Genomic DNA, 27,892 nt, shown 5'->3' with positions numbered 1-27,892 from the left:
AGAGAAATCTCCAGACTTGACCACACTTCCTTGGAAATTTCTTCCTTGTGTGACTGTTTCCCAGCCTCTCAGGCTGGCATCCGTGGTCACCAGAACACAGTCCTGAATGCTGAATGTGCTGCCCTCTAGAAGATGAGCACTCTGCAGCCCCCACAGAAGAGACACCCTTGTCCTTGGAGACAGGGTTATCCGCTGATGCATCTGAAGATGCGATCCGGACCATTCGTCCAGCAAATCCCCCTGAAAAGTTTTTGCGTGAGATCTGCCGAATGGAATCGCTTCGTAAGAAGCCACCATTTTTCCCAGGACTCCTGTGCATTGATGCACTGATACTTGGCCTGGATTTAGGAGGTTTCTGACTAGGTCGGATAACTCCCTGGCTTTCCCCTCCAGGAGAAATACCTCTTTCTGGACTATGCCCAGAATCATTCCTAGGAACAGCAGACGTATCATCGGAAAACAGCTGCGATTTTTGGAATATTTAGAATCCACTCGTGCTGTCGTAGAACTACTTTAGATAGTTCTTTTCCGACCTCCAACTGTTCTCTGGAAACTTGTCCCTTTCAGGATATCGTCCAAGTAAGGGATAATTTAGATGCCTTTCTTCTTTTAAGAATCATCTTTTCGGCCATTACCTTGGTAAAGGCCCGGGGTGCCGTGGATAATTCAACGGCAGCGTCTGAAACTGATATTGACAGTTCTGTATCACGAACCAGAGGTACCCTTGTTGAGAAGGGCAAATTTGGACATGGAGGTAATCCTTGATGTCCAGGGACACCATATAGTCCCCTTTTTTCCGGTTCTCTATCACTGCTCTGAGTGACTCCATCTTGATTTGAACCTTTTTATGTAAGTGTTCAAAGATTTCAGATTTAGACTGTCTCACCAAGCCGTCTGGCTTCAGTACCACAATATAGTGTGGAGGACTAATACCCTTTTCCTTGTTGTAGGAGGGGTACTTTGATTATCACCTGCTGGAAATACAGCTTGTGAATTTTTTCCCAATCCTGCCTCCTTGTCGGAGGGAGCCGTTGGTAAAGCAGGCTTCAGGAACCTGCGAGGAAAAAATGTCTCGACTCTCCAATCTGTACCCCTGGGATAATACTTGTATGATCTAGGGGTCAACTTGCGAGTGATCCCACTGCGCGCTGAGACTCTTGAGACTACCCCCCCACTGGTGGAGGGCTTCTTTTCCTGGGAAGGGGCTGCCTGCTGCAGTCTACTTCCCTTTCCTCTATGTCTGGGCAGATATGACTGGCCTTTTGCCCGCTTGCCCACATGGGAACGGAAGGATTGAGGCTGAAAAGACAGTGTCTTTTTCTGCTGAGATGTAACTTGGGGTAAAAAGGTTGGATTTCCCAGCTGTGGCCGTGGCCCCCAGGTCCGACGGACCGACCCCAAATAACTCCTTCCCTTTATACGGCAATACTTCCATGTGCCGTATGGGATCTGTATCACCTGACCACTGTCGTGTCCATGACATCTTCTGGGAGATATGGACAACGCACTTATCTTGATGCCAGAGTGCAAATATCCCTCTGTGCATCTCGCATACATATATATAGAATGCATCCTATTAAATGCTCTATATCAATAAAATATTTTTAGTCAGGGAATTCGACCAAGCCAACCCAGCACTGCATCTCCAGGCTGATGGCGATCGCTGGTCGCAGTATAGCCACCGTCTGTGTGTATATACTTTTTAGGATATTTTTCCAGCTGCCTATCAGCTGGCTCCTTGAGGGCGGCCGTATTTGGAGACGGTAACGCCACTTGATAAGCGTGTGAGCGCCTTATCCACCCTAAGGGGTGTTTCCCAACGCGCCCTAACTTCTGGCGGGAAAGGGTATAACGCCAATATTTGCTATCGGGGTAAACCCACGCATCATCACACACTTCATTTTATTTTATCTGATTCAGGAAAAACTACAGGTAGTTTTTTCACTTCCACATAATACCCTTTTTTGTGGTACTTGTAGTATCAGAAATATGTAACAGCTCCTTCATTGCCCTTAACGTGTGGCCCTAATGAGGAATACGTTTGTTTATTCACCGTCGACACTGGATTCAGTGTCCGTGTCTGTGTCTGTGTCGACCGACTGAGGTAAATGGGCGTTTTTTATAAAAAACCCCTGACGGTGTTTCTGAGACGCCTGGACCGTTACTAATTGTTTGTCGGCCGTCTCATGTCGTCAACCGACCTTGCAGCGTGTTGACATTCTCACGTAATTCCCTAAATAAGCCATCCATTCCGGTGTCGACTCCCTAGAGAGTGACATCACCATTACAGGCAATTTCTCCGCCTCCTCCAGCATCGTCCTCATACATGTCGACACACACGTACCGACACACAGCACACACACCTGGAATGCTCTGACAGAGGACAGGACCCCACTAGCCCTTTGGAGAGACAGAGGGAGAGTTTGCCAGCACACACCAAAAAACGCTATAATTACATAGGGACAACCTTATATAAGTGTTTCTCCCTAATAGCATCTTTATATATATATTTATATCGCCAATTTGTGCCCCCCCTCTCTGTTTAAACCCTGTTTCTGTAGTGCAGTGCAGGGGAGAGCCTGGGAGCCTTCTCTCCAGCCTTTCTGTGAGAGAAAAAATGGCGCTGTGTGCTGAGGAGATAGGCCCCGCCCCTTTTACGGCGGGCTCGTCTCCCGCTCTTTAGTGAAGTTTGGCAGGGGTTAAATATCTCCATATAGCCTCTGGGGGCTATATGTGAGGTATTTTTAGCCAGTATATAGGTTTACATTTGCCTCCCAGGGCGCCCCCCCCCAGCGCCCTGCACCCTCAGTGACAGCGTGTGAAGTGTGCTGAGAGGAAAATGGCGCACAGCTGCAGTGCTGTGCGCTACCTTTAGAAGACTGTCAGTCTTCAGCCGCCGATTCTGGACCTCTTCTAACTTCAGCATCTGCAAGGGGGCCGGCGGCGCGGCTCCGGTGACCATCCAGGCTGTACCTGTGATCGTCCCTCTGGAGCTAATGTCCAGTAGCCAACAAGCCAATCCATCCTGCACGCAGGTGAGTTCACTTCTTCTCCCCTCAGTCCCTCGTTGCAGTGATCCTGTTGCCAGCAGGACTCACTGTAAAATAAAAAACCTAAGCTAAACTTTCTCTAAGCAGCTCTTTAGGAGAGCCACCTAGATTGCACCCTTCTCGGCCGGGCACAAAAATCTAACTGGAGTCTGGAGGAGGGTCATAGGGGGAGGAGCCAGTGCACACCACCTGATCTGGAAAAGCTTTACTTTTTGTGCCCTGTCTCCTGCGGAGCCGCTATTCCCCATGGTCCTTTCAGGAACCCCAGCATCCACTAGGACGATAGAGAAATGAGGTTTCCTTTTAAATATACATCCCCAGAGCGGGATGGCTATGATATACCGGCGCACGGGATGCCGGCGGTCAGAATACCGATGCCGGAATCCCAATGATGAAGATCCCAACAGGGGTGAGCTAAGCTTTCTAACTCACCCCCCTAACCGCAGCCTAACCCTAAACTCCCGCACTGGTGCCTAACCCTAACTTCCGTGGTTAGTGCGTAAACCTAGCCCCTCACACCCTAACCATTAGTGCCTAAACTTAACCCCCGCCCTCGACTGTGCCTAATCCTAACCCCCTAATCCTAACCCGCCGGGTGGCGGATAATGCTAACACCCCCCCCTCCCCCGTCCCACCTCCACTGCCTGACCCTGACCTCCCAGTGTCAGGTTCCTGGACGCTGGGATTCTGATGTTTTCTGGATGCCGGTGTCTGTGTTCTGATGGTTGTCGGGATTCCGGCGTTGGTATTTCGGTGGCCAGGATATTGAATGCAAGCCGCCAAAGCTTTACGAACATTAAAACAACAGTTACTTACTTCTCTCGCTTTCCCATAAAATGCCTCCTGGAACGAAGCCTCCAGTGATCCAATGAAGAACACAGGATGGCACTCACCATACCTGGGGAGGGACAAATGGACAGCTGTTATTTCTAACATCCCAAGTTCCGTTAACAGGATCCATCACAAAGTGAGTAAGCTGGGCAGTACATACAGACAGCAAAGACCGTTTCAATTAGTAGAAATGTGCTGCGCTGTTGGTGGTTCTAATGTGTATACTGTTACGTGAGTAACACTGCTCCAGAGACAGATTGCTTATTCGTCCACATCAGTGGCTTCAAATACGTTACAGAATTTTGGCAAAACAAAAATCTGAGTTCGTAGCGGATTTCCTTTGATCAGAACAAAGATCAATGTTAAGATTTTACTATTTGAGGCTTTTTAACAGTAATTATTCCAAAAATATTAAGAGGTTTTGTCTGAACTGTTACAGTATCTCATCATGCAACTTACTCTGAGAATCTGCTGAAATGCTGTATATGTCATTGAAAAGGTTTATACTGCGCACTTGGGAACCCGGCACTTTTTGTACAGATACAGTAAATGGCAAGCTCTAGCAATCCAAGAATAACTTTCGTATTTGCAGCATCCATGAGCATAAAAAAACATTTATTCATGCTCAAAGTTTTTAAAATGAAGACCCATTACTGTGTACAGTAGTCTCAAGGTGTATAAAGATACCCTTTTAAGAACGTTTAAAACCCCCCACTTCCTTCGTATGTTCAAGTCTTTAAGTTAAAATAAGAATTTACTTACCGATAATTCTATTTCTCATAGTCCGTAGTGGATGCTGGGGACTCCGAAAGGACCATGGGGAATAGCGGCTCCGCAGGAGACTGGGCACAAAAGTAAAAGCTTTAGGACTACCTGGTGTGCACTGGCTCCTCCCCCTATGACCCTCCTCCAAGCCTCCGTTAGGATACTGTGCCCGGACGAGCGTACACAATAAGGAAGGATTTTGAATCCCGGGTAAGACTCATACCAGCCACACCAATCACACCGTACAACCTGTGATTTGAACCCAGTTAACAGCATGATAACAGAGGAGCCTCTGAAAAGATGGCTCACAACAATAATAACCCGATTTTTGTAACAATAACTATGTACAAGTATTGCAGACAATCCGCACTTGGGATGGGCGCCCAGCATCCACTACGGACTATGAGAAATAGAATTATCGGTAAGTAAATTCTTATTTTCTCTAACGTCCTAGTGGATGCTGGGGACTCCGTCAGGACCATGGGGATTATACCAAAGCTCCCAAACGGGCGGGAGAGTGCGGATGATTCTGCAGCACCGAATGAGAGAACTCCAGGTCCTCCTCAGCCAGGGTATCAAATTTGTAGAATTTTGCAAATGTATTTGCCCCTGACCAAGTAGCTGCTCGGCAAAGTTGTAAAGCCGAGACCCCTCGGGCAGCCGCCCAAGATGAGCCCACTTTCCGTGTGGAATGGGCTTTTACAGATTTTGGCTGTGGCAGGCCTGCCACAGAATGTGCAAGCTGAATTGTACTACAAATCCAACGAGCAATCGTCTGCTTAGAAGCAGGGGCACCCAGCTTGTTGGGTGCATACAGGATAAACAGCGAGTCAGATTTTCTGACTCCAGCCGTCCTGGAAACATATATTTTCAGGGCCCTGACTACGTCCAGCAACTTGGAATCCTCCAAGTCCCTAGTAGCCGCAGGCACCACAATAGGCTGGTTTAAGTGAAATGCTGAAACCACCTTAGGGAGAAATTGAGTCCTCAATTCTGCCCTGTCCGTATGAAAAATTAGGTAAGGGCTTTTATAGGATAAAGCCGCCAATTCTGATACACGCCTGGCTGAAGCCAGGGCTAACAGCATTACCACTTTCCATGTGAGATATTTTAAGTCCACAGTGGTGAGTGGTTCAAACCAATATGATTTTAGGAATCCTAAAACTACATTGAGATCCCAAGGTGCCACTGGAGGCACAAAAGGAGGCTGTATATGCAGTACCCCCTTGACAAACGTCTGAACTTCAGGAACTGAAGCTAGTTCTTTTTGGAAGAATATTGACAGGGCCGAAATTTGAACCTTAACGGACCCTAATTTGAGGCCCATAGACAGTCCTGTTTGCAGGAAATGCAGGAATCGACCCAGTTGAAATTCCTCTGTAGGGGCCTTCCTGGCCTCACACCACGCAACATATTTACGCCAAATATGGTGATAATGTTGCACAGTTACATCCTTCCTGGCTTTGATCAGGGTAGGGATAACTTCATCCGGAATGCCTTTTTCCTTCAGGATCCGGCGTTCAACCGCCATGCCGTCAAACGCAGCCGCGGTAAGTCTTGGAACAGACATGGTCCCTGCTGGAGCAGGTCCTTTCTTAGAGGTAGAGGCCACGGGTCTTCCGTGAGCATCTCTTGAATTTCCGGGTACCAAGTCCTTCTTGGCCAATCCGGAGCCACGAGTATAGTCTTTACACCTCTCCTTCTTATGATTCTCAGTACCTTGGGTATGAGAGGCAGAGGAGGGAACACATATACTGACTGGTACACCCACGGTGTTACCAGAGCGTCCACAGCTATTGCCTGAGGGTCCCTTGACCTGGCGCAATATCTGTCCAGTTTTTTGTTGAGGCGGGACGCCATCATGTCCACCTTTGGTTTTTCCCAACGGTTCACAATCATGTGGAAGACTTCTGGGTGAAGTCCCCACTCCCCCGGGTGAAGATCGTGTCTGCTGAGGAAGTCTGCTTCCCAGTTGTCCACTCCCGGAATGAACACTGCTGACAGTGCTATCACATGATTTTCCGCCCAGCGAAGAATCCTTGCAACTTCCGTCATTGCCCTCCTGCTTCTTGTGCCGCCCTGTCTGTTTACGTGGGCGACTGCCGTGATGTTGTCCGACTGGATCAACACCGGCTGACCCTGAAGCAGAGGCCTTGCCTGACTTAGGGCATTGTAAATGGCCCTTAGTTCCAGGATATTTATGTGAAGTGACGTTTCCATGCTTGACCACAAGCCCTGGAAATTTTTTCCCTGTGTGACTGCTCCCCAGCCTCTCAGGCTGGCATCCGTGGTCACCAGGACCCAATCCTGAATGCCAAATCTGCGGCCCTCTAGGAGATGAGCACTCTGTAACCACCACAGGAGAGACACCCTTGTCCTTGGAGACAGGGTTATCCGCTGATGCATTTGAAGCTGCGATCCGGACCATTTGTCCAGCAGATCCCACTGAAAAGTTCTTGCGTGGAATCTGCCGAATGGAATCGCTTCGTAAGAAGCCACCATCTTTCCCAGGACCCTTGTGCATTGATGCACTGACACTTGGCCTGGTCTTAGGAGGTTCCTGACTAGGTCGGATAACTCCCTGGCTTTCTCCTCCGGGAGAAACACCTTTTTCTGTACTGTGTCCAGAATCATCCCTAGGAACAGCAGACGTGTCGTCGGAATCAGCTGAGATTTTGGAATATTTAGAATCCATCCGTGCTGTCGTAGTACTACTTGAGATAGTGCTACTCCGACCTCTAACTGTTCTCTGGACCTTGCCCTTATCAGGAGATCGTCCAAGTAAGGGATAATTAAGACGCCTTTTCTTCGAAGAAGAATCATCATTTCGGCCATTACCTTGGTAAAGACCCGGGGTGCCGTGGACAATCCAAACGGCAGCGTCTGAAACTGATAGTGACAGTTCTGTACCACAAACCTGAGGTACCCTTGGTGAGAAGGGCAAATTGGGACATGGAGGTAAGCATCCTTGATGTCCAGAGACACCATATAGTCCCCTTCTTCCAGGTTCGCTATCACTGCTCTGAGTGACTCCATCTTGAACTTGAACCTTTTTATGTAAGTGTTCAAGGATTTCAAATTTAAAATGGGTCTCACCGAGCCGTCCGGCTTCGGTACCACAAACAGCGTGGAATAATACCCCTTTCCCTGTTGTAGGAGGGGTACCTTGATTATCACCTGCTGGGAATACAGCTTGTGAATGGCTTCCAATACCGCCTCCCTGTCGGGGGGAGACGTTGGTAAAGCAGACTTCAGGAACCGGCGAGGGGGAGACGTCTCAAATTCCAATTTGTACCCCTGAGATACTACCTGCAGGATCCAGGGGTCCACTTGCGAGTGAGCCCACTGCGCGCTGAAATTCTTGAGACGGGCCCCCACCGTGTCTAAGTCCGCTTGTAAGGCCCCAGCGTCATGCTGAGGACTTGGCAGAAGCGGGGGAGGGCTTCTGTTCGTGGGAAGAGGCTGTCTGCTGCAGTCTTTTTCCCCTTCCTCTGCCCCGGGGCAGATATGAGTGGCCTTTTGCCCGCTTGCCCTTATGGGGACGAAAGGACTGAGCCTGAAAAGACGGTATCTTTTTCTGCTGAGAGGTGACCTGGGGTAAAAAGGTGGATTTCCCAGCCGTTGCCGTGGCCACCAGGTCCGATAGACCGACCCCAAATAACTCCTCCCCTTTATACGGCAATACTTCCATATGCCGTTTGGAATCCGCATCACCTGACCACTGTCGCGTCCATAACCCTCTTCTGGCAGAAATGGACATCGCACTTACTCTTGATGCCAGAGTGCAAATATCCCTCTGTGCATCTCGCATATATAGAAATGCATCCTTTAAATGCTCTATAGTCCATAATATATTGTCCCTGTCCAGGGTATCAATATTTTCAGTCAGGGAATCCGACCAAGCCACCCCAGCACTGCACATCCAGGCTGAGGCGATTGCTGGTCGCAGTATAATACCAGTATGTGTGTATATACTTTTTAGGATATTTTCCAGCTTCCTATCAGCTGGTTCCTTGAGGGCGGCCGTATCAGGAGACGGTAACGCCACTTGTTTTGATAAGCGTGTGAGCGCCTTATCTACCCTAGGGGGTGTTTCCCAACGTGCCCTAACCTCTGGCGGGAAAGGGTATAATGCCAATAATTTTTTAGAAATTAGCAGTTTTTTATCGGGGGGAAACCCACGCTTCATCACACACCTCATTTAATTCATCTGATTCAGGAAAAACTACGGGTAGTTTTTTCACACCCCACATAATACCCTTTTTTGTGGTACTTGTAGTATCAGAAATGTTCAAAACCTCCTTCATTGCCGTGATCATGTAGCGTGTGGCCCTACTGGAAAATACGTTTGTTTCCTCACCGTCGACACTGGAGTCAGTGTCCGTGTCAGTGTCTGTATCGACCTGAGGTAACGGGCGTTTTATAGCCCCTGACGGTGTTTGAGACGCCTGTACAGGTATTAACTGATTTGCCGGCTGTCTCATGTCGTCAACAGTCTTTTGTAAAGTGCTGACACTATCACGTAATTCTTTCCATAAGACCATCCAGTCAGGTGTCGACTCCCTAGGGGGTGACATCACTAACACAGGCAATTGCTCCGCCTCCACACCATTTTCCTCCTCATACATGTCGACACAACGTACCGACACACAGCACACACACAGGGAATGCTCTGACAGAGGACAGGACCCCACTAGCCCTTTGGGGAGACAGAGGGAGAGTTTGCCAGCACACACCAGAGCGCTATATATATATATATAGGGATAACCTTATATAAGTGTTTTTCCCTGATATAGCTGCTGTATATATTTATCTGCCAAATTAGTGCCCCCCCTCTCTTGTTTTACCCTGTTTCTGTAGTTCAGGACTGCAGGGGAGAGTCAGGGAGCCTTCCTCCAACGGAGCTGTGAGGAAAAAATGGCGCCAGTGTGCTGAGGAGATAGGCTCCGCCCCCTTCTCGGCGGCCTTTCTCCCGCTTTTTTATGGAAAAATTGGCAGGGGTTAAATGCATCCATATAGCCCAGGAGCTATATGTGATGTATTTTTTGCCAAAAAAGGTGTTTTTATTGCGTCTCAGGGCGCCCCCCCCCAGCGCCCTGCACCCTCAGTGACCGGAGTGTGAAGTGTGCTGAGAGCAATGGCGCACAGCTGCGGTGCTGTGTGCTACCTTATTGAAGACAGGACGTCTTCTGCCGCCGATTTTCCGGACCTCTTCAGTCTTCTGGCTCTGTAAGGGGGCCGGTGGCGCGGCTCTGGGACCCATCCATGGCTGGGCCTGTGATCGTCCCTCTGGAGCTAATGTCCAGTAGCCTAAGAAGCCCAATCCACTCTGCACGCAGGTGAGTTCGCTTCTTCTCCCCTTAGTCCCTCGATGCAGTGAGCCTGTTGCCAGCAGGTCTCACTGAAAATAAAAAACCTAAAACTAAACTTTTTTCTAAGCAGCTCAGGAGAGCCACCTAGACTGCACCCTTCTCGTTCGGGCACAAAAATCGAACTGAGGCTTGGAGGAGGGTCATAGGGGGAGGAGCCAGTGCACACCAGGTAGTCCTAAAGCTTTTACTTTTGTGCCCAGTCTCCTGCGGAGCCGCTATTCCCCATGGTCCTTTCGGAGTCCCCAGCATCCACTAGGACGTTAGAGAAATAAGGTTCAAGAGGCTGGGGGTGGGGATTCAATTGAGGGAAAAGGGGGCAAATTGCCGTATCATTTAAACACCGGCAACGGCAGCACGTTTCGCACCCTTCACCTGGCTGATTCACACCCCTTTCACACAAAAGTGCTCGCTACCCTAAGGGGTAGTGAACACTTTATGCGATATCCCGCTGCCATACAGGGCAGCAGGTGTCGTGCGAATTCAGCAGGGCGATCAAGTCACCAGTAATTCAATTTCACCCAAAATATCTCTCGCCCGAAAAAATTAATTTACCTGGAGGAGAATTCTGCAGTAAACTGTAGCAAAGCGTCAGCCTCATTATCCGCGTTTTCAGGCACTGCAAAAAGAAATAACAGATTTCTAAGCAGAGAGGAAAGCATTATTATAATGAAAAGCTTAGCCATACCGGTCAAATAAATTACTGCCTAAGAGCCCAAGTAACAGAAGGAAAACATCTCAGATTATTTTCAGGATAGGAAAAGGTTTATTTCAAAACTCTTTATATTTAGGGGATATCCAGTTAGCCCCGGTATTTTAGCGGGGCTAATTGTCCAGCCGGGGGCTATCCTACTACCCCCGATAAGCCAGCACGAGCGGTGGCTTATCGGGGGTTACCTGATGCTGCACCGGGTGCTGGATGCTGACAGCTCCCAGTGCAGCGCTGCTCCTCCGGCTCCCCCTGGTCACATGGCCGCTCCCTCGTCATGTGACCGCTACCGGGGGCAGGGTAGAGTGGGGTATGCGGTTACAGGGCTGCTCCAGCTTCCCCGCCAGGGGTCACCGCGTCAAGTGGCAGCTTTCAGGCTCCGGCGTCATGCCAGCAGTCCCAGCCTGCTGCTGCAGCAGGCATGGGATTATGCAGGTTTTCCCCGGTCATCTGGGATTTTGTTTCGCCTGCTTCAAGCGAAATCAAATCCCCAGAAACAGCCCTGTTTTCATGTGAAAATGGGGCTGTTTCTACCGAAAACACACAGGTTTCACTGAACCTGTGTGTTTCAGGAGAAAGGGCATTTTTTTTTTTACAGGCGATCAATCTGGATAGCCTGTAAAAAAACAACAACGGTGAAACATTGGGAAAAATTGCCCCCGATGTTTTACAGGGGCTAATAGGATATCCCCCTTAGATGTTAACATATTATGAAGTAGCTACGATTACCTGCTGAAATTATATTTTAAAAATATTCATTTGAAATTCAGTGGAATCATGACCATCATTACCCAAATCCACATGAAATATGGTACAATGCTTGACTGGCATTACCATTTAATGGCTTAGATATATTTTATCCATATGCTTTGAAAAAGGAATACCACCATTTGAAATTAGAAAGTCAGAAAAAGAACACATATACAGTAGGAGGTGGGTTTGCATCAAACTACAGATTATATGCAACTTTAAAACATACAAATCAAGGGACTCTTCAATTTATTTCTTTTTTTAATTTAGTATTTTTTATTTATCATTATTTAGTAATCTTATCTGAGGTTTGCCCAAAATTGCATCCACTTTGGCGGTTTGCAAAGACCCAAACTAAGTACGTGGTCTGTTGCAAAGGGCTGGTTTGCAACAGACCACCATTCAAAAACCATTTGCACCTGTTTAACGGACATATTTTTTAAGCATATCTTAGTGCATACCATAGGCCTGGAGCAAGGTTACTGGTTGATGATGATGACTGCTAATTACACATATCATAGGATTTGTGATGAGATGTTTGTAGTTATTTTGTGGCCAGATTCTAGCAATCAACTTTAAATAAGACACCTCTTTAGTCTCTTTACCAAAAACGCATCTCGACAAAGAGAACCGTATCTAAAAAAAAGAATTCCCCATTAAGTAATTTTTTAGCGAGGTTCTTACTCATGGGAGACTTTCGGAGAGCTGAAGAGGAGGCCATCCCAAAGATCTCTCCATCATCCACACCAAATTCTGTTGCGTCTTCAAAGTCATCTCCGTCACTGTCACTGATCATGTGAATATCTGTACACTGTAAGGGAACACAGAGGTTACATTTTCTATGTTAACTATATGGATGTTGCTAGATACCACCACCTAATGCAAAAGAGTGGTGCATTGTAGCAGCCATGTTTATGTAATTTACCAGCTAGTCTACTCTGCTGCCCCTTCCCCACTATTACCCTAATTATCACCACTTCCTATAACCATAAAATAAATCACTATGACACTGAACCACTGACCATATGAAAAAGGTTCTGTGGCATCTGGAGAACCTGCCAATTTCACACTTGCAGCCCAGGCCTCTGTCCTCTACACGAAAGCAGCACTACTGTATATGCTAGAATCCCACCTGCCCTTAGGATTCCAAAACCTGCACTTTTTAGTCTCATGGTAAAATGAGCCAGTGACCTAAATGATAAAATTCCTTCACTTTTCTTATATAGTACGCATTCTAGCACCCTGCACCTGTCACAACCCATGCAGTTCCTCATTCCTGCACAGGGTGTCGCTCCCTGCTATGGTGCTTCTAGCACACTCTGGTCTGTATGTAAGTATTCAAGCACCAGAGCAGAGAGTGACACCCCAGGCAGGAAAGAGGAACGGCACGGGTTGTGACAACTACAGGGTGCTAGAATGAACTCTATTACATAAAACAGGTGCAGATACAACAGTCGACTAAACTAGTTTTCATAAATGTGCCGAACATTTGACATAAAAAAACACAAAAGTGTACTGTAACATTTATTTATTAAAAAGAAAGGAAAGAGAAAGAACCTAAGTGCCTGCTTTTGCTGAAAAAGGTAATGAATATTAGGACATTGCGGCTGTTGAGCAAATGAATAATTTTTTTGCAGGCCATACATTATACAATAATTGTACTATGTATGTGCGAGACTGTTATGAAAATATTAATCTTTCAGATCTGCTGAACCTATGGGGTTACACGTCAGCGGCACTCGGCACCGCATATACTGCCGCTGCCAACCGACTGACAATTCCCCTGTTCTTCAAATGTGGAGGAACGAGGAAGTGTCTTTCCCCAGGGAAGGTACCGTGTGGCCATACACAGCGAGATATCTCACAGTGCATGCCGGTATCCAGACTCTAGGTCAACACTGTCTAGGTCGACACCTATTGGTCGACATTGAGTAGGTAGACACATGAATTAGGTCGATACTGCCATTAGGTCGACATGGAAAAAGGTAGACATGAGTTTTTCACTTTTCCATACTTTACGCTCCACGTGGACTACAACTAGGAATAGTAACCTTGCTCGAAGCGAGCCATGCGAGGGGACGCGGTGCACTAATTGGGGTTCACTTTATGAAGCAAATGACACCAAAAACATAAAAACCCCATGCCTACCTTTTTCCATGTCGATCTAATGGCCTTGTCGACCTATTTCAGGTGTCAACCTAATCACTGTTGACCTGTAGGTATTGACCTAATGTGTGTCGACCCCGAGTCCCATACCAGTGCTTGCCCATGATATCTGATGGTTGTCAGGCCATCAGATAAAAAAAAAGTCTGTTAGGCGCGCTATCTGACTATGTATGCCCGGTCTTACCCAGAAACGATGTAACAGCCAGTTATACTCAGTAATACACAGTTCACTACCCAAACTCGTAGTGCTACACCACTGCCAAAGGAGCAGGTTAAAGATTCACTGTGATCATTTCCGTTAAACTATTATTATTTTTTTGTTAGAGCTTTAGAAATTATAGCACTAAAAGTACAATAATAGGTTTCACAGGTTAAATATTTAAAAAACAAATAGGTCTTAAATTTCATCTTGCTTCACAACGTCTTAGGCTAATGTGTGACTGAATGAATAATGTTCACTGTGACAATGCTAATTCCTATTTAAGTAGTGAAGAATGCCAAGTAATAGGATAAAAATTACAGTGCTCATTTACAAAACAGAAATAATCTGCAGATAAACTAGCCAGGTTATTTCCTGTTATTTACAAAAGGTAACACAACGGGAGCAATGTTATTCAAGCCAGAATGAATCTAAAGCGCCTTGCAGTAAATGGACGCTCAGATCATTCCATTGTAAGATGAGTAAGTGTACAGCAGTGTGCGTGACACGTCCGCTCTGCTACATAATGTTACACAGAAATTAAATGGGGATGGGGATTCGGGTTTTATAGATTAGAGAAGAAACATATAAATATCTATATACATCTGTGTGTGTGTGTTATATGTATATATATATATATATACATATACACACACACACACACACACACACACACACACACACACATATGCACACCATTAGTCTGGCACTCTGGACAAACGTATAAGTACCGGGGTGCCCCCCGTGGATTTTTATATAGAAAAGCTATTTTCCTGAACCATTTGCTTGGTTCTGTGCGGGGGAAAAATAGAGGTGGCACTCACCAGATTTGTGGTAACGATCCTGTATTATATATATATATATATATATATATATATATATATATATATATATCCATGCAAAGGATCCGGCACTCCAATCAAAGATAATTGTAGATGCTCTGGTGCCTTCTTTAAGGGGTAAGCACCCCTGCACATGCAGCAATATACAGGAAGCGGCACTCAGAGACGTAGTAAATCGTGAAAAAATAAAGCAAAGCTTTAATGTATCATCTCATCAACGTTTCGGGGTTGTCCCCCTTCATCAGGAACATCCTGATGAAGGGGGACAACCCCGAAACGTTGATGAGATGATACATTAAAGCTTTGCTTTATTTTTTCACGATTTACTACGTCTCTGAGTGCCGCTTCCTGTATATTGCTGCATATATATATATATATATATATACACACACACACACTGCTCAAAAAAATAAAGGGAACACTAAAATAACACATCCTAGATCTCAATTAATGAAATATTCTTATTAAATACTTTGTTCTTTACATAGTTGAATGTGTTGACAACAAAATCACACAAAAATTATCAATGGAAATTAAATTTATTAACCCATGGAGGTCTGGATTTGGAGTCACCCTCAAAAGTAAAGTGGAAAAACACACTACAGGCTGATCCAACTTTGATGTAATGTCCTTAAAACAAGTCAAAATGAGGCTCAGTAGTGTGTGTGGCCTCCACGTGCCTGTATGACCTCCCTACAACCCACACAAGTGGCTCAGGTAGTGCAGCTCATCCAGGATGGCACATCAATGCGAGCTGTGGCAAGGTGGTTTGCTGTGTCTGTCAGCGTAGTGTCCAGAGCATGGAGGCGCTACCAGGAGACAAGCCAGTACATCAGGAGACGTGGAGGAGGCCGTAGGAGGGCAACAACCCAGCAGCAGGACCGCTACCTCCGCCTTTGTGCAAGGAGGAACAGGAGGAGCACTGCCAGAGCCCTGCAAAATGACCTCCAGCAAGCCACAAATGTGCATGTGTCTACTCAAACGATCAGAAACAGACTCCATGAGGGTGGTATGAGGGCCCGACGCCCACAGGTGGGGGTTGTGCTTACAGCCCAACACCGTGCAGGACGTTTGGGATTTGCCAGAGAACACCAAGATTGGCAAATTCGCCACTGGCGCCCTGTGCTCTTCACAGATGAAAGCAGGTTCTCACTGAGCACATGTGACAGACGTGACAGAGTCTGGAGACGCCAAGGGGAATGTTCTGCTGCCTGCAACATCCTCCAGCATAACCGGTCTGGCAGTGGGTCAGTAATGGTGTGGGGTGGCATTTCTTTGGGGGGCCGCACAGCCCCCCATGTGCTCGCCAGAGGTAGCCTGACTGCCATTAGGTACCGAGATGAGATCCTGGGCCCGCATATTTGCGCAAATGTGTGCTAAGAACTTCAATTATACTCCATGTTAATTGTGAGGGTTTATTTAAATTATTTTTATTATCAGTGTTCTTAGTGCTAAGAGTGTGCATCTGCATCTCTCTTCCCCCAACTTACTGGAAGGAGCTCAGCACCCAATCTCAGTAACCACATATCACAAAAATCTTTTATATTGTCAGACCACCCGATGTTTAATTCCACGGCAAGCCAGATGGGCACTGTTCTTCTCACGTTTTTCTTTCAAGCTCAATTATCGTCCAGGGTCTCTTAATCGGAAAGCAGATGCGCTCTCTCGTTCATTGAATTCCGATGAGTCCACAGATCTTCCGGACAGACAAGTCATCCTAGATCCTGCCTCCTTTGCTGCAACTCATACAACTCCGCTTCCGCCACCGGGAAAAACCTGAGTTGCACCAGAACTCAGGAAAAAACTGCTCACGTGGGCTCATACCTCCCCGTGTATGGGGCACGCAGGTAGCCTCAAGACTCTTAAGTTCATCCAATGCTCCTATTGGTGGCCTCATCTGAAGACGGATGTTTTGGAATTCATAGCTGCCTGCCCAAAGTGCGCCCAACATAAAAGTCCAAGAGGATCACCATCGGGTCTTCCTCATCCGCTATCGGTTCCACAAAAACCCTGGACACACATCTCCATAGACTTTATAACTGACGTACCTGTCTCCAGAGGACGAAACTCCATTTGGGTCACTGTGGAACGATTTTCCAAAATGGCGCACTTTGTCCCACTCACAGGTCTTCCAACCGCTCCACAACTATCAAAAATGTTCATATCAGACATCTTCCGGTTACATGGACTTCCACAAGAGATAGTTTCAGATCGAGGGCCTCAGTTTGTGGTTAATTCTGGAGAGCACTGAGTTCAGCTCTTGGAATGGAATTAAGTTTCTCTTCTGCATACCATCCCCAAACGGATGGCCAGACTGAGAGAGTGAACCAAGGCTTAGAGACTTTCCTACGACTCTTCATGTCTTCTTCTCAGGACGATTGGCTGGACTATCTTCCATTTGCTGAATTTGCTCACAATAATCTCTACTATTCCGCTACTCATTCCACACCCTTTTATGTGAATTATGGACTTCGTCCACGTGTTCCTGCTTTCCAATCTCTCCCAGCTCTCGAAGTACCTGCTGCAGAGTTAGCCCTTCAGCACTTCACTAAGATGTGGAAACAAGTTCATGAGGCTCTGCTTAAAACGTCCAATAAATACAAGTTTTTTGCAGATCGGAAACGGAAGGCTGTCCCTAGTCTCAAAGTGGGTGATCAAGTCTGGATTTCTACTCGAAACTTAAGACTCAAGGTCCCTTCCAAGAAATATGCTCCCAGATTCATTGGACCATATCCTATTGAAAAAGTATTGAATCCAGTAGCATACAAAGTGACATTGCCTTCATTCTTGAAGATCCCAAATGCATTTCACATCTCCTTACTGAAGCCTCTCATACTGAACCGTTTTCGGGCTGCGCTCCCTAGACCTCCCAAGGTGCAAGCTGCTCAGGGAGAAGAATTTGAAGTTCATAGGATCCTTGACTATCGTAAAAAAGATATGGTCGTCTCCGATATCTTTGATTGGCAGGGATATGGACCGGTGGAAAGGTCCTGGGTTTCTATAGAGGACGTCCATGCTCCAAGATTAGTCCGGGCCTTTCATACCAAGAATCCGATGAAAGCACAAGGGTGTTCAGAGCCCACCCTAAAAAGGGGAGGTACTGTGACTCCGGAGCCTGGTTGGCACGGCTGCGGCGGCAGGGAGCTGCTGGCGGCGGGTCCTTCTGGACGGATGTGCGGCTGCCAAGAGCCGAGGGTCTGGAGAGCCGGGCGCTGCGGCGGGGATCACTGCGATAAGGTCCTCTAGTGGTGACACAGTACAGTGTGTCAGAGACAGAAGCTGGCTAAAGCTGTGTGCGAACAGCTAAGTATGTCTCCTGTGCTGGGGGCAGCCATGTTGGAGACACCAATGAAGTTCCCAATCTGTGTCCATCCAATCATGCGTGTTCTCCCCTTACAATAGGGATCTGGCTCAGAGGGAGAGTGCCAGTGCTTCATGTTCCCTCCTTGTGAAAGGTTCTCCAGCTCTGTGCTCCCAGGTTACTTCTGGTTCCCTGGTCCTGGTTGCTCTCATCCATCGGTTACCTAAACGCTGCTGCAGTCCTGCTGTCTAAGTCCGTTGCCACTCGTGTAAGCGCTCACGGGGTTCCAGGTCGTAGAGGAGCTCCAGGGTGCTAACAGTGGTTCCCGCAGACGTCTTCATTTCTTCAAAGTCCAAGTTCTTCAGCCTAGTCTTTCAATTACAAACCACAGTCTTCAGTTCTTCTTTACCGGAGTTCTGCAGCTTCACTCTTCAAGTCATTTAACCATAGAATCTAATTCCTCCAGTTTCTTCAATTGCTCCAATATTCGTGTACAGCCTGATTATTCATTAAAACTACAGTTATCTTTCTACGAAGTCCTCCTTTTCTTTACGCCCTCTGGCCAACGTTAACACTTAGTTAGGCTTCCACCCCATGAGGAGGAATTACATTCAGCCACCTCGTTTACTCTCCTCACAGGTAGCTGTCCCTTCAGCCAAAACTCGGTTGTCGGAACCCCAACTTACGCCGAGCGTGACAACATTGACACAATGGGCGGTATCCTATTAACCACGGTCCGTTTTTCGCGATTTTTCACAGATTTTTTTTTATTTTTACAGGCTATCCTATTAGATCGCATGTAAAAAAAAAAGCCCTGTCTCCCGAAAACACACAGGTTCAGTGAAACCTGTGTGATTTCAAGAGAAACAGCCCAGTTTTCACTTGAAAACGGGGCTGTTTCCGGAGATTGGTTTTACCTGCCTGAGGCAGGTGAACCAAAATCCCCGATAACAGTGGCGACCTGCAGTGTCCCATGCCCGCTGCAGCAGCAGTCTGGGACTGCAGGGAGGGCACCGTGGCCCGGAAGCCAGCACTCGGTGCTATGACCCCCGGCGGGTAAGCCAGGGCAGCGCCGTAACTTGCATCCCTTCCCTCTCTTTTCCCACACCCGACAGTGGTCACATGACGGGGGAGCGGTCATGTGACCGGAGGATGGCCAGAGGTGGAGTGCTGCACCAGGAGCTGTCCGGAGCCCGTACCCGCTGCAGCACACAAAATCCCCGATAAGCCACAGCTCGTGACGGCTTATCGGGGCTAATAAGATAGCCTTGGGCGATATTATTACCCGTGGTAATGTGCAGTGGGTTATAGGATACCTCTAATTATCTGTCATTTTAGCAGTTTACCAAAACATACTTAAGTTACAGGTATATAATGAATATGGTTTTAAAGTAAAAAATAAAATAATTATATATGGATATTTGGATAGTCACTGGTGAGCTTGGCAACACAAAAAGGCCTAAACCTGCATGGAAGACAAAAGTGGTGGATGATCGCAGAATTCTTTCCACTGTAAAGAAAAAACACCTTCACAACATCCAGCCAAGTGAAGAATACTCACCAGGAGGTAGTGGTTCAAGTATACAGGTACGCTCAGGTACGGAGTACCCTTAAGAATTTGGCATCAGTAAACACCCACTGCACACTTTGCACCCGTGACTGCCATTTCCGCAATTATAATGCACCGAGCAACAAGACCATTGTGGTCAGCAGCATGACAGCGCCTCCCACTTTATCAGGGCTACATGCAGCGCGACCGTGACATCATGAAATCACATCACGCTTCCTCTCCTGGCGGCCATGGCTGGCATGAAGAGAGGAGCCTGGGGACTGGGCTGGGTGCATTTTTCCGCAGTGTCCAGCTGTTTCCCTTCACTTCGGCTCAAGTGACACATCGGCGCGGAGTGGCTTTTGTTCCCCACAGGCTGGGCGTGTCTCTGGCTTCACTGTGTTGGGGTCATTCATTTCTAATAAAATGTGGACACTACTATATACTTCTATTATGGGGCATTACTATATATATAGCTATTATTATGGGGCATTACTATATATTTCTATTGTAATGTGGACACTACTATGTATTTCTATTGTAAGATGGAAAATATGTAATATTTATGTAATATTGACGAACTGGATATGTCCTGGAGATCTCTAGAGGGTTTTGTTTTTATATGCTTATTAGAATGCTTTATACTATATCGTATATGCACTATGTCACTTTTGTACTGCTATTTATTGTTATAGCGCTCTTGGTGTGTTTTGTGTGCTGCGCTAGATGTACTGGTTTATTTTTTGTTTAACAAGCACATGCTTTTGCTGTATTACAGCCGTTCCCATGGCAACTGCCTGCTGGATGACATCACTTCCAGGTTCATGGAGGTCATGTGACCGGAAGTGCCCTGCACAGGGAGTCTGGCATGCAGAGGCCATGGAAGAAATGCTGAGAAGGGTCACAAGGAGGGGGGTAAGTTACACTTATGTTTGTTACTATAAATATGTGCACTGTTTTGATGTGTGTTATGTCCTGAGGAAGGGGCTGGAGCCCCGAAACGTTGACAGAATAAACACTGTTGTTTGGTGAGATATGCCTGTTTACAGTCTCCAGAGTGCCGCCTCCCTCCAAACAATATGTGTGTGTGTGTGTGTGTGTGTGTGTGTATATACACACACACACACACACACACACACACACACACACACACACACACACACACACACACACATATATATTATTATGGGGCATTACTATATATTTCTATTGTAATGTGGACACTACTATGTATTTCTATTGTAAATATGGAAAAATAGGATTTTAATACCTACCGGTAAATCCTTTTCTCTTAGTCCGTAGAGGATGCTGGGGACTCCAAAAGGACCATGGGGTATAGACGGGATCCGCAGGAGACATGGACACTTTAAGACTTTAAATGGGTGTGAACTGGCTCCTCCCTCTATGCCCCTCCTCCAGACCTCAGTTATAGGAACTGTGCCCAGGGAGATGGACATTTTGAGGAAAAGGATTTTTGTTAACCGAGGGTGAGATACATACCAGCTCACACCACAACACACCGTACAACATGGCATTGAACCAAAACCAGTTGACAGCATGAACCAAAAAAATCAGCAACAGGCTGATCGAAGCCAAAAACACAACCTTTGTGTAACAAAAGCAATAACTATGAACAAGTACTGCAGATACAGTCCGCACTGGGACGGGCGCCCAGCATCCTCTACGGACTAAGAGAAAAGGATTTAGCGGTAGGTATTAAAATCCTATTTTCTCTTTCGTCCTAGAGGATGCTGGGGGCTCCAAAAGGACCATGGGGTTTATACCAAAGCTCCAGACCGGGCGGGAGAGTGCGGATGACTCTGCAGCACCGATTGAGCAAACATGAGGTCCTCACCAGCCAGGGTATCAAACTTGTAGAACTTAGCAAAGGTGTTTGAACCCGACCAAGTAGCTGCTCGGCAAAGTTGAACCGCCGAGACGCCTCGGGCAGCCGCCCAAGATGAACCCACTTTTCTGGTAGAGTGGACCTTCACCGAATCCGGTAATGGCAATCCTGCTGTAGAATGAGCATGCCGAATCGTATCACAGATCCAGCGCGCAATAGTCTGCTTAGAAGGAGGAGCCCCAATTTTGTTGGGAGCATACAGGATAAACAGAGCTTCTGTTTTCCTAATACGAGCCGTTCTGGCTACATACATTTTCAAAGCTCTGACCACATCGAGAAACTTTGAAACAGCCAAGGCTTCAGTAGCCACAGGCACCACAATAGATTGGTTTATGTGAAACGAAGAAACCACCTTCGGCAGAAATTGTTGACGAGTTCTCAATTCCGCTCTATCCTCATGGAAGATCAAATAGGGGCTCTTGTGAGACAAAGCCGCTAACTCCAACACCCGCCGTGCGGACGCCAAGGCCAAAAAAGCATGACCACTTTCCAAGTGAGAAATTTCAACTCAACCTTTCGTAAAGGTTCAAACCAGTGTGACATAAGAAACTGCAACACCACGTTATGGTCTCATGGTGCCACCGGGGGCACAAATGGAGGTTGGATGTGCAGCACTGCCTTCACGAAAGTCTGAACCACTGGAAGGGCGGCCAATTCTCTTTGAAAGAAAATCGATAAGGTCGAAATCTGCACTTTAATGGAGCCTAACTTTAGGCCCGCATCCACACCTGCTTGCAAAAAATGGAGAAAACGACCCAGCTGAAATTCATCCGTAGGAGCCTTCTAGGACTCACACCAAGACACATATTTTCTCCAAATACGGTGATAATGCTTCGCAGTTACTTCCTTTCTAGCTTTAAGCAGAGTGGGGATGACTTCACCGGGAATACCCTTCCGAGCTAGGATTTGGCTTTCAACCGCCACGCCGTCAAACGCAACCGCGGTAAGTCTTGGAACACGCACGGTCCTTGCTGTAATAGGTCCTCTCTTAGAGGAAGAGGCCATGGATCTCCTATGAGTAATACCTGAAGATCCGGATACCAGGCCCTCCGTGGCCAATCTGGAACAATGAGTATCGCCTGAACCCTTGTTGTTCTTATGATTCTTATCACCTTTGGAATGAGTCGAAGTGGAGGGAACATATATACCGACTGAAACACCCACGGTGTCACCAGGGCGTCCACTGCACAGGCTTGAGGGTCCCTCGACCTGGAACAATATCTCTGAAGCTTCTTGTTGAGGCGAGACGCCATCATGTCTATTTGAGGAATTCCCCAATGACTTGTCACTTCTGCAAAGACCTCTTGATGCAGACCCCACTCTCCTGGATGAAGATCGTGTCTGCTGAGGAAGTCTGCTTCCCAGTTGTCCACGCCCGGAATGAAGACCGCTGACAAAGCGTTTGCATGTTTTTCCGGAGAACTTTTGTGGCTTCCGCCATCGCTGCTCTGCTCTTTGTTCCACCCTGGCGGTTTATGTACACCACTGCTGTAATGTTGTCCGACTGAATCAGGACGGGCAGACCGCGAAGAAGATGTTCCGCTTGTAGAAGGCCGTTGTAGATGGCCCTTAATTCCAGAATGTTTATGTGCAGACAAGCTTCCTGGCTTGCCATTTTCCCTGGAAATTTCCCCCGTGTGACTGCTCCCCAGCCTCGGAGACTTGCATCCGTAGTCACCAGGACCCAGTCCAGGATCCCGAACCTGCGTTCCTCCAAGAGGTGCGAACTGTGGAGCCACCACAGGAGAGATACTCCGGTCCTGGAAGATAGGCTTATTTTCCGGTGCATGTGCAGGTGAGACCCGGACCACTTGTCCAACAGGTCCCACTGAAACACCCTGGCATGGAACCTGCCAAACGGAATGGCTTCGTATGCTGCCACCATCTTCCCCAGCACCCGCGTGCATTGATGAATCGACACACTTGCCGGTTTCAGAATCTCCTTGACCATGTACTGGATTTCCAGAGCTTTTTCTACAGGGAGAAAGACTCTCTGCAGTTCCGTGTCCAGGATCATGCCCAAGAATGACAGCCGCGTTGTCGGAACTAACTGTGACTTTGACAAATTTAGGAGCCAACCATGTTGTTGCAGGACTGTCAGGGAGAGCGCAACGTTTCTTAGTAACTGCTCCTTTAATCTCGCCTTTATCAAGAGATCGTCCAAGTACGGGATAATTGTGACACCCTGCTTGCGCAGGAGCACCATCATTTCCGCCAATACTTTGGTGAAAATCCTTGGAGCCGTGGAAATACCAAACAGCAACGTCTGAAATTGGTAACGACAATCCTGAACAGCAAACCTCAGGTAAGCCTGATGTGGAGGAAATATTGGGACATGTAAGTAGGCATCTTTTATGTCGACTGACGCCATAAACCCCCCCCCCTTCCAGACTGGAGATCACTGCTCGGAGAGATTCCATCTTGAATTTGAATTGTTTTAGAAAGAAATTGAGGGATTTTAGGTTCATAATCGGTCTGACCGAGCCGTCCGGTTTCGGGACCACGAACAGGCTTGAATAAAACCCTTCTCCCCGCTGTGACGGGGGGACCATGACAACAACTTTCTGCAGACACAGCTTTTGTATCGCAGAGCATACTACTTCCCTTTCCGGAAGAGAAGCTGGTAAGGCCGATTTGAAAAATCGGTGAGGGGGTACGTCTTGAAACTCCAGTTTGTACCCTTGGACCACTATTTCTAGCACCCACGGATCCAGGGCCGAACAAGCCCAGACCTGACTGAAGAGTTGAAGACGTGCCCCCACCGGTGCGGACTCCAGCAGCGAAGCCCCAGCGTCATGTGGATTTGGCAGCGGCCGGGGAGGGCTTCTGCTCTTGGGAGCTTGCCCCAGCCGGCGACTTTTTACCCCTTCCCCTCCCTCTAGCAGCAAGGAAAGAGGACCCTCATCCTTTTTTGAATTTATTAGACCGAAAGGACTGCATCTGATAAGGAGGTGTCTTCTTTTGTTGTGCAGGGACATACGGTAGAAAAGATGACTTACACGCGGTAGCTGTAGATACCAGGTCCGCGAGGCCCTCACCAAACAAAACACCACCTTTATATGGCAGAGCCTCCATAGCCCTCTTAGAGTCAGCATCACCATTCCATTGATGAGTCTATAATGCTCTCCTAGCCGAGATTGCCATGGCATTGGCCCTTGATCCCAAGAGGCCAATATCTCTTGCAGCCTCCCTTAGATAGACTGCAGCGTCCCTGATATGACCCAGCGTCAAAAGAACGCTATCCCTATCCAGGGTGTCTAAGTCAGATAATAAGTTATCTGCCCACTTTTCAATAGCACTACTCACCCATGCCGATGTCACTGCAGGTATGAGCAGTGTACCCGTAGTGACATAAATAGATTTCAAAGTAGTTTCCTGCTTACGATCCGCAGGATCCTTTAGGGCCGCCGTGTCAGGGGACGGAAGCGCCACCTTCTTGGACAGCCGTGCTAGAGCCTTGTCCACGTTGGGGGTCGACTGCCACTTTTTCCTATCCTCAGAGGGAAACGGGTATGTCATAATAATTCTCTTGGGAATCAGTAACTTTTTGTCAGGAATTTCCCAAGCCTTTTCAAAAAGAGTGTTCAGTTCATGAGAGGGAGGAAACGTTACCGGAGGTTTCTTTCCTTTAAACATACAGACCCTTGTCTCAGGAACAGCAGGGTCTTCCGTGATATGTAACACTTCTCTTATTGCCACAATCATGTACTGAATGCTCTTAGCCAGTTTAAGATTCAACCTGGCATCACCATAGTCGACACTGGAATCTGAATCCGTGTCGGTATCAGTATCAGCTATTTGGGTAAACGGACGTTTTTTGCATTCAAGGCACTCAACATATTTACCCAATCAGCAGTCGGCGGTGCCGACAGATTCACTCCCCCACACTGTTCTGTCTCTACACCAGCCTCCTCCTGGGAAGAGCCTTCAGCCTCAGACATGTCGACAAACTCGTACCGACACCACTATCACACTGGGCTATAGGGGACAGACCCACAATAAGGCCTATTCGAGAAACACAGAGGGAGTTTGCCAGCTCACAACCAGCGCCTATCCCAGTCTGAAAGCACATATAAATATATAATGCCCCCGACCTGACAGCGCTTTTAATAATAATCAACACCAATTTTGCTGTGCTCCCCCCCCCCCCCCCCCCCCACTCGTTTAGCACCCTGTTACTTGTCACAGAAGTGTAGGAGGCCAGGACCAGTGTCTCTGCAGCTCACTGTGGAGATAAAATGGCGCTGATTAGAGCTGGGAGGACCAAGCCCCGCCCCCGTAACGGCGTGCTTATGTCCCGATATTTTTTATACTGGTGGGGGTTTTTATACAGTGTCTATGGACTGTATGTACTGTTGCCAGGCTGATTTGAGGTCTAATTGCTGCCCAGGGCGCCCCCCCCCCCCCTGCGCCCAAGTAGTGCCGCTGGTGTGTGGGAGCATTGGCACTCAGCGCGACCGCTGCGCGGTACCTCCGACTGAAGTCTTCTGCCATCTTTACTGAAGTCTTCTGTACTTCGGTTACTCACCCGGCTTCTTTCTTCTGGTTCTGTGAGGGGGACGACGGTGCGGCTCCGGGAACGAGCAGCTAGGCTATACCAAGTGATCAGACCCTCTGGAGCTAATGGTGTCCAGTAGCCTAAGAAGCAGAGCCTTTAACTCACAGAAGTAGGTCTGCTACTCTCCCCTCAGTCCCACGAAGCAGGGAGCCTGTTGCCAGCAGTGCTCCCTGAAAATAATAAACGTAAAAAAAGTATTTTCTAGAGAAACTCAGGAGAGCTCCCCTAGTGTGTGTCCAGTCTCTCTGGGCACAGAATCTAACTGAGGTCTGGAGGAGGGGCATAGAGGGAGGAGCCAGTTCACACCCATTTAAAGTCTTAAAGTGCCCATGTCTCCTGCGGATCCCGTCTATACCCCATGGTCCTTTTGGAGTCCCCAGCATCCTCTAGGACGAAGGAGAAAATACTATATATTTCTATTATTATGGGGCAATACTATATATTTCCATTGTAATGTGGGACACTACTATATATGTCTATTATTATTGTGGTATTACTATACATTCATATTGTAATGTGGACACTACTGTATATGTCTATTATTATGGGGGTATTACTATACATTTCTATTGTAATGTGGGGCACTACTATGTATTTCTATTATACACGGGCACTACTACAGTATATATTCCTGTTATAATAGGGGCATTACTATGTTTAATTTTATTAAATTAGGGGCATTACTATATATTTCTAGCCTTGACTCCAGAGTGCAAAGGAAAAGGACTATGCTAATGTAATGTAGCCATCCCCCTAGTGTAATGTGGTCATGCCCCATCATGACATGTGACCATGCCTATTTTCGGCACACTCAGTACCACTAAGAAAAATATTTCTACTTGCACCACTGCCATGAGGTAGGCATATCATTATCCAAGACTATCATAAAAGAGAAGACTTTACGAGAGCAAATACAGGGGCAGATGTATTAACCTGGAGAAGGCATAAGGAAGTGATAAACCAGTGATATGTGCAAGGTGATAAAGGCACCAGCCAATCAGATCCTAACTGTTAATTTACATATTGGAGCTGATTGGCTGGTGCCTTTATCACCTTGCACATATCACTGGTTTATCACTTCCTTATGCCTTCTCCAGGTTAATACATCTGCCCCACAGAGGGTTCACAACAATGTGCAAACCATTCATAACCGTCACGAATAGAATATATTCTATAATATCAACCTTTAACAGAATGATGGGAAGAAAACAGTATGGTGAAGGCTTGCAATGGCTTATAATCGGAAGCATACCGTATCTTCTGTAAAACACGGTGGAGGCAGTATGTTGGCATGTTCCTGAATGGCTTCCAATGACACTGGGCCACTAATGTTTATTGATAATGTGCAGAAGACAGAAGCAGCCTGATGAATTCTGAAGTGTATACAGATATAGGGACATATTTACTAATGTGCAGATTTATAGAATTGTAGAGGTTGCCCAAAACTAACCTGACTCGGGTGGCATTACATTCCGCCGTAACTGTTATTTTCAAACACAGGGCAGATGTATTAAGCCTGGAGAAGTGATAAGTGGAAGGTGATAATGCACCAGTCAATCATCTCCTGTCATTTTTCAAACCCATAATGATTGGCTGGTGCGTTATCACCTTCCACTTATCACTGCTTTATCACTTCTCCAGGCTTAATACATCTGCCCCACAGCCTGAAAAATGTAAGCTCGAAGCGGATTAGCTAGTACTTTAACAATTTTATCATGCTCCGAGCTTTGATAAAAAACCCCCAGGATAAGTAACACAACTTATCCTTATATTTTACAGAAGGGGGTACATGGTCTGCACTCACACATGATTCAGGAGCGAGAGAAGGGAGTAACGGCATGCTAAAGACACTAAGGGGTCTATTCATGAAGCAGTGAAAAGTGTGGAGAAATGAGCC

General features: G+C 47.1%; 1 protein-coding gene and 1 long non-coding RNA gene across 5 annotated transcripts in view; one reads left to right on the top strand and one right to left on the bottom strand.

Moving 5' to 3' along the window:
* Positions 1-27,892, bottom strand: part of FAF1 (Fas associated factor 1) — a 599,080-nt gene that overhangs the window by 135,877 nt on the left and 435,311 nt on the right. For all 4 annotated transcript variants that reach the window (XM_063939564.1, XM_063939566.1, XM_063939563.1 and 1 more), the window contains 3 exons: positions 12,159-12,285; positions 10,571-10,634; positions 3,867-3,948 (listed from right to left, as the gene is read on the bottom strand). In XM_063939564.1, coding sequence (XP_063795634.1) covers positions 3,867-3,948; positions 10,571-10,634; positions 12,159-12,285 — 273 coding nt within the window. The remainder of the gene's footprint in view (positions 1-3,866; positions 3,949-10,570; positions 10,635-12,158; positions 12,286-27,892) is intronic.
* Positions 20,367-27,892, top strand: part of LOC134957572 (uncharacterized) — a 115,213-nt gene continuing 107,687 nt past the window's right edge. The window contains exon 1 of the long non-coding RNA XR_010186668.1: positions 20,367-20,446. This is a non-coding gene — a long non-coding RNA (uncharacterized LOC134957572). The remainder of the gene's footprint in view (positions 20,447-27,892) is intronic.

Source organism: Pseudophryne corroboree, chromosome 9 (assembly GCF_028390025.1).
Source record: "Pseudophryne corroboree isolate aPseCor3 chromosome 9, aPseCor3.hap2, whole genome shotgun sequence".
Classification (NCBI taxonomy): domain Eukaryota; kingdom Metazoa; phylum Chordata; class Amphibia; order Anura; family Myobatrachidae; genus Pseudophryne; species Pseudophryne corroboree.
This window is presented reverse-complemented; position numbering and strand designations above follow the sequence as displayed.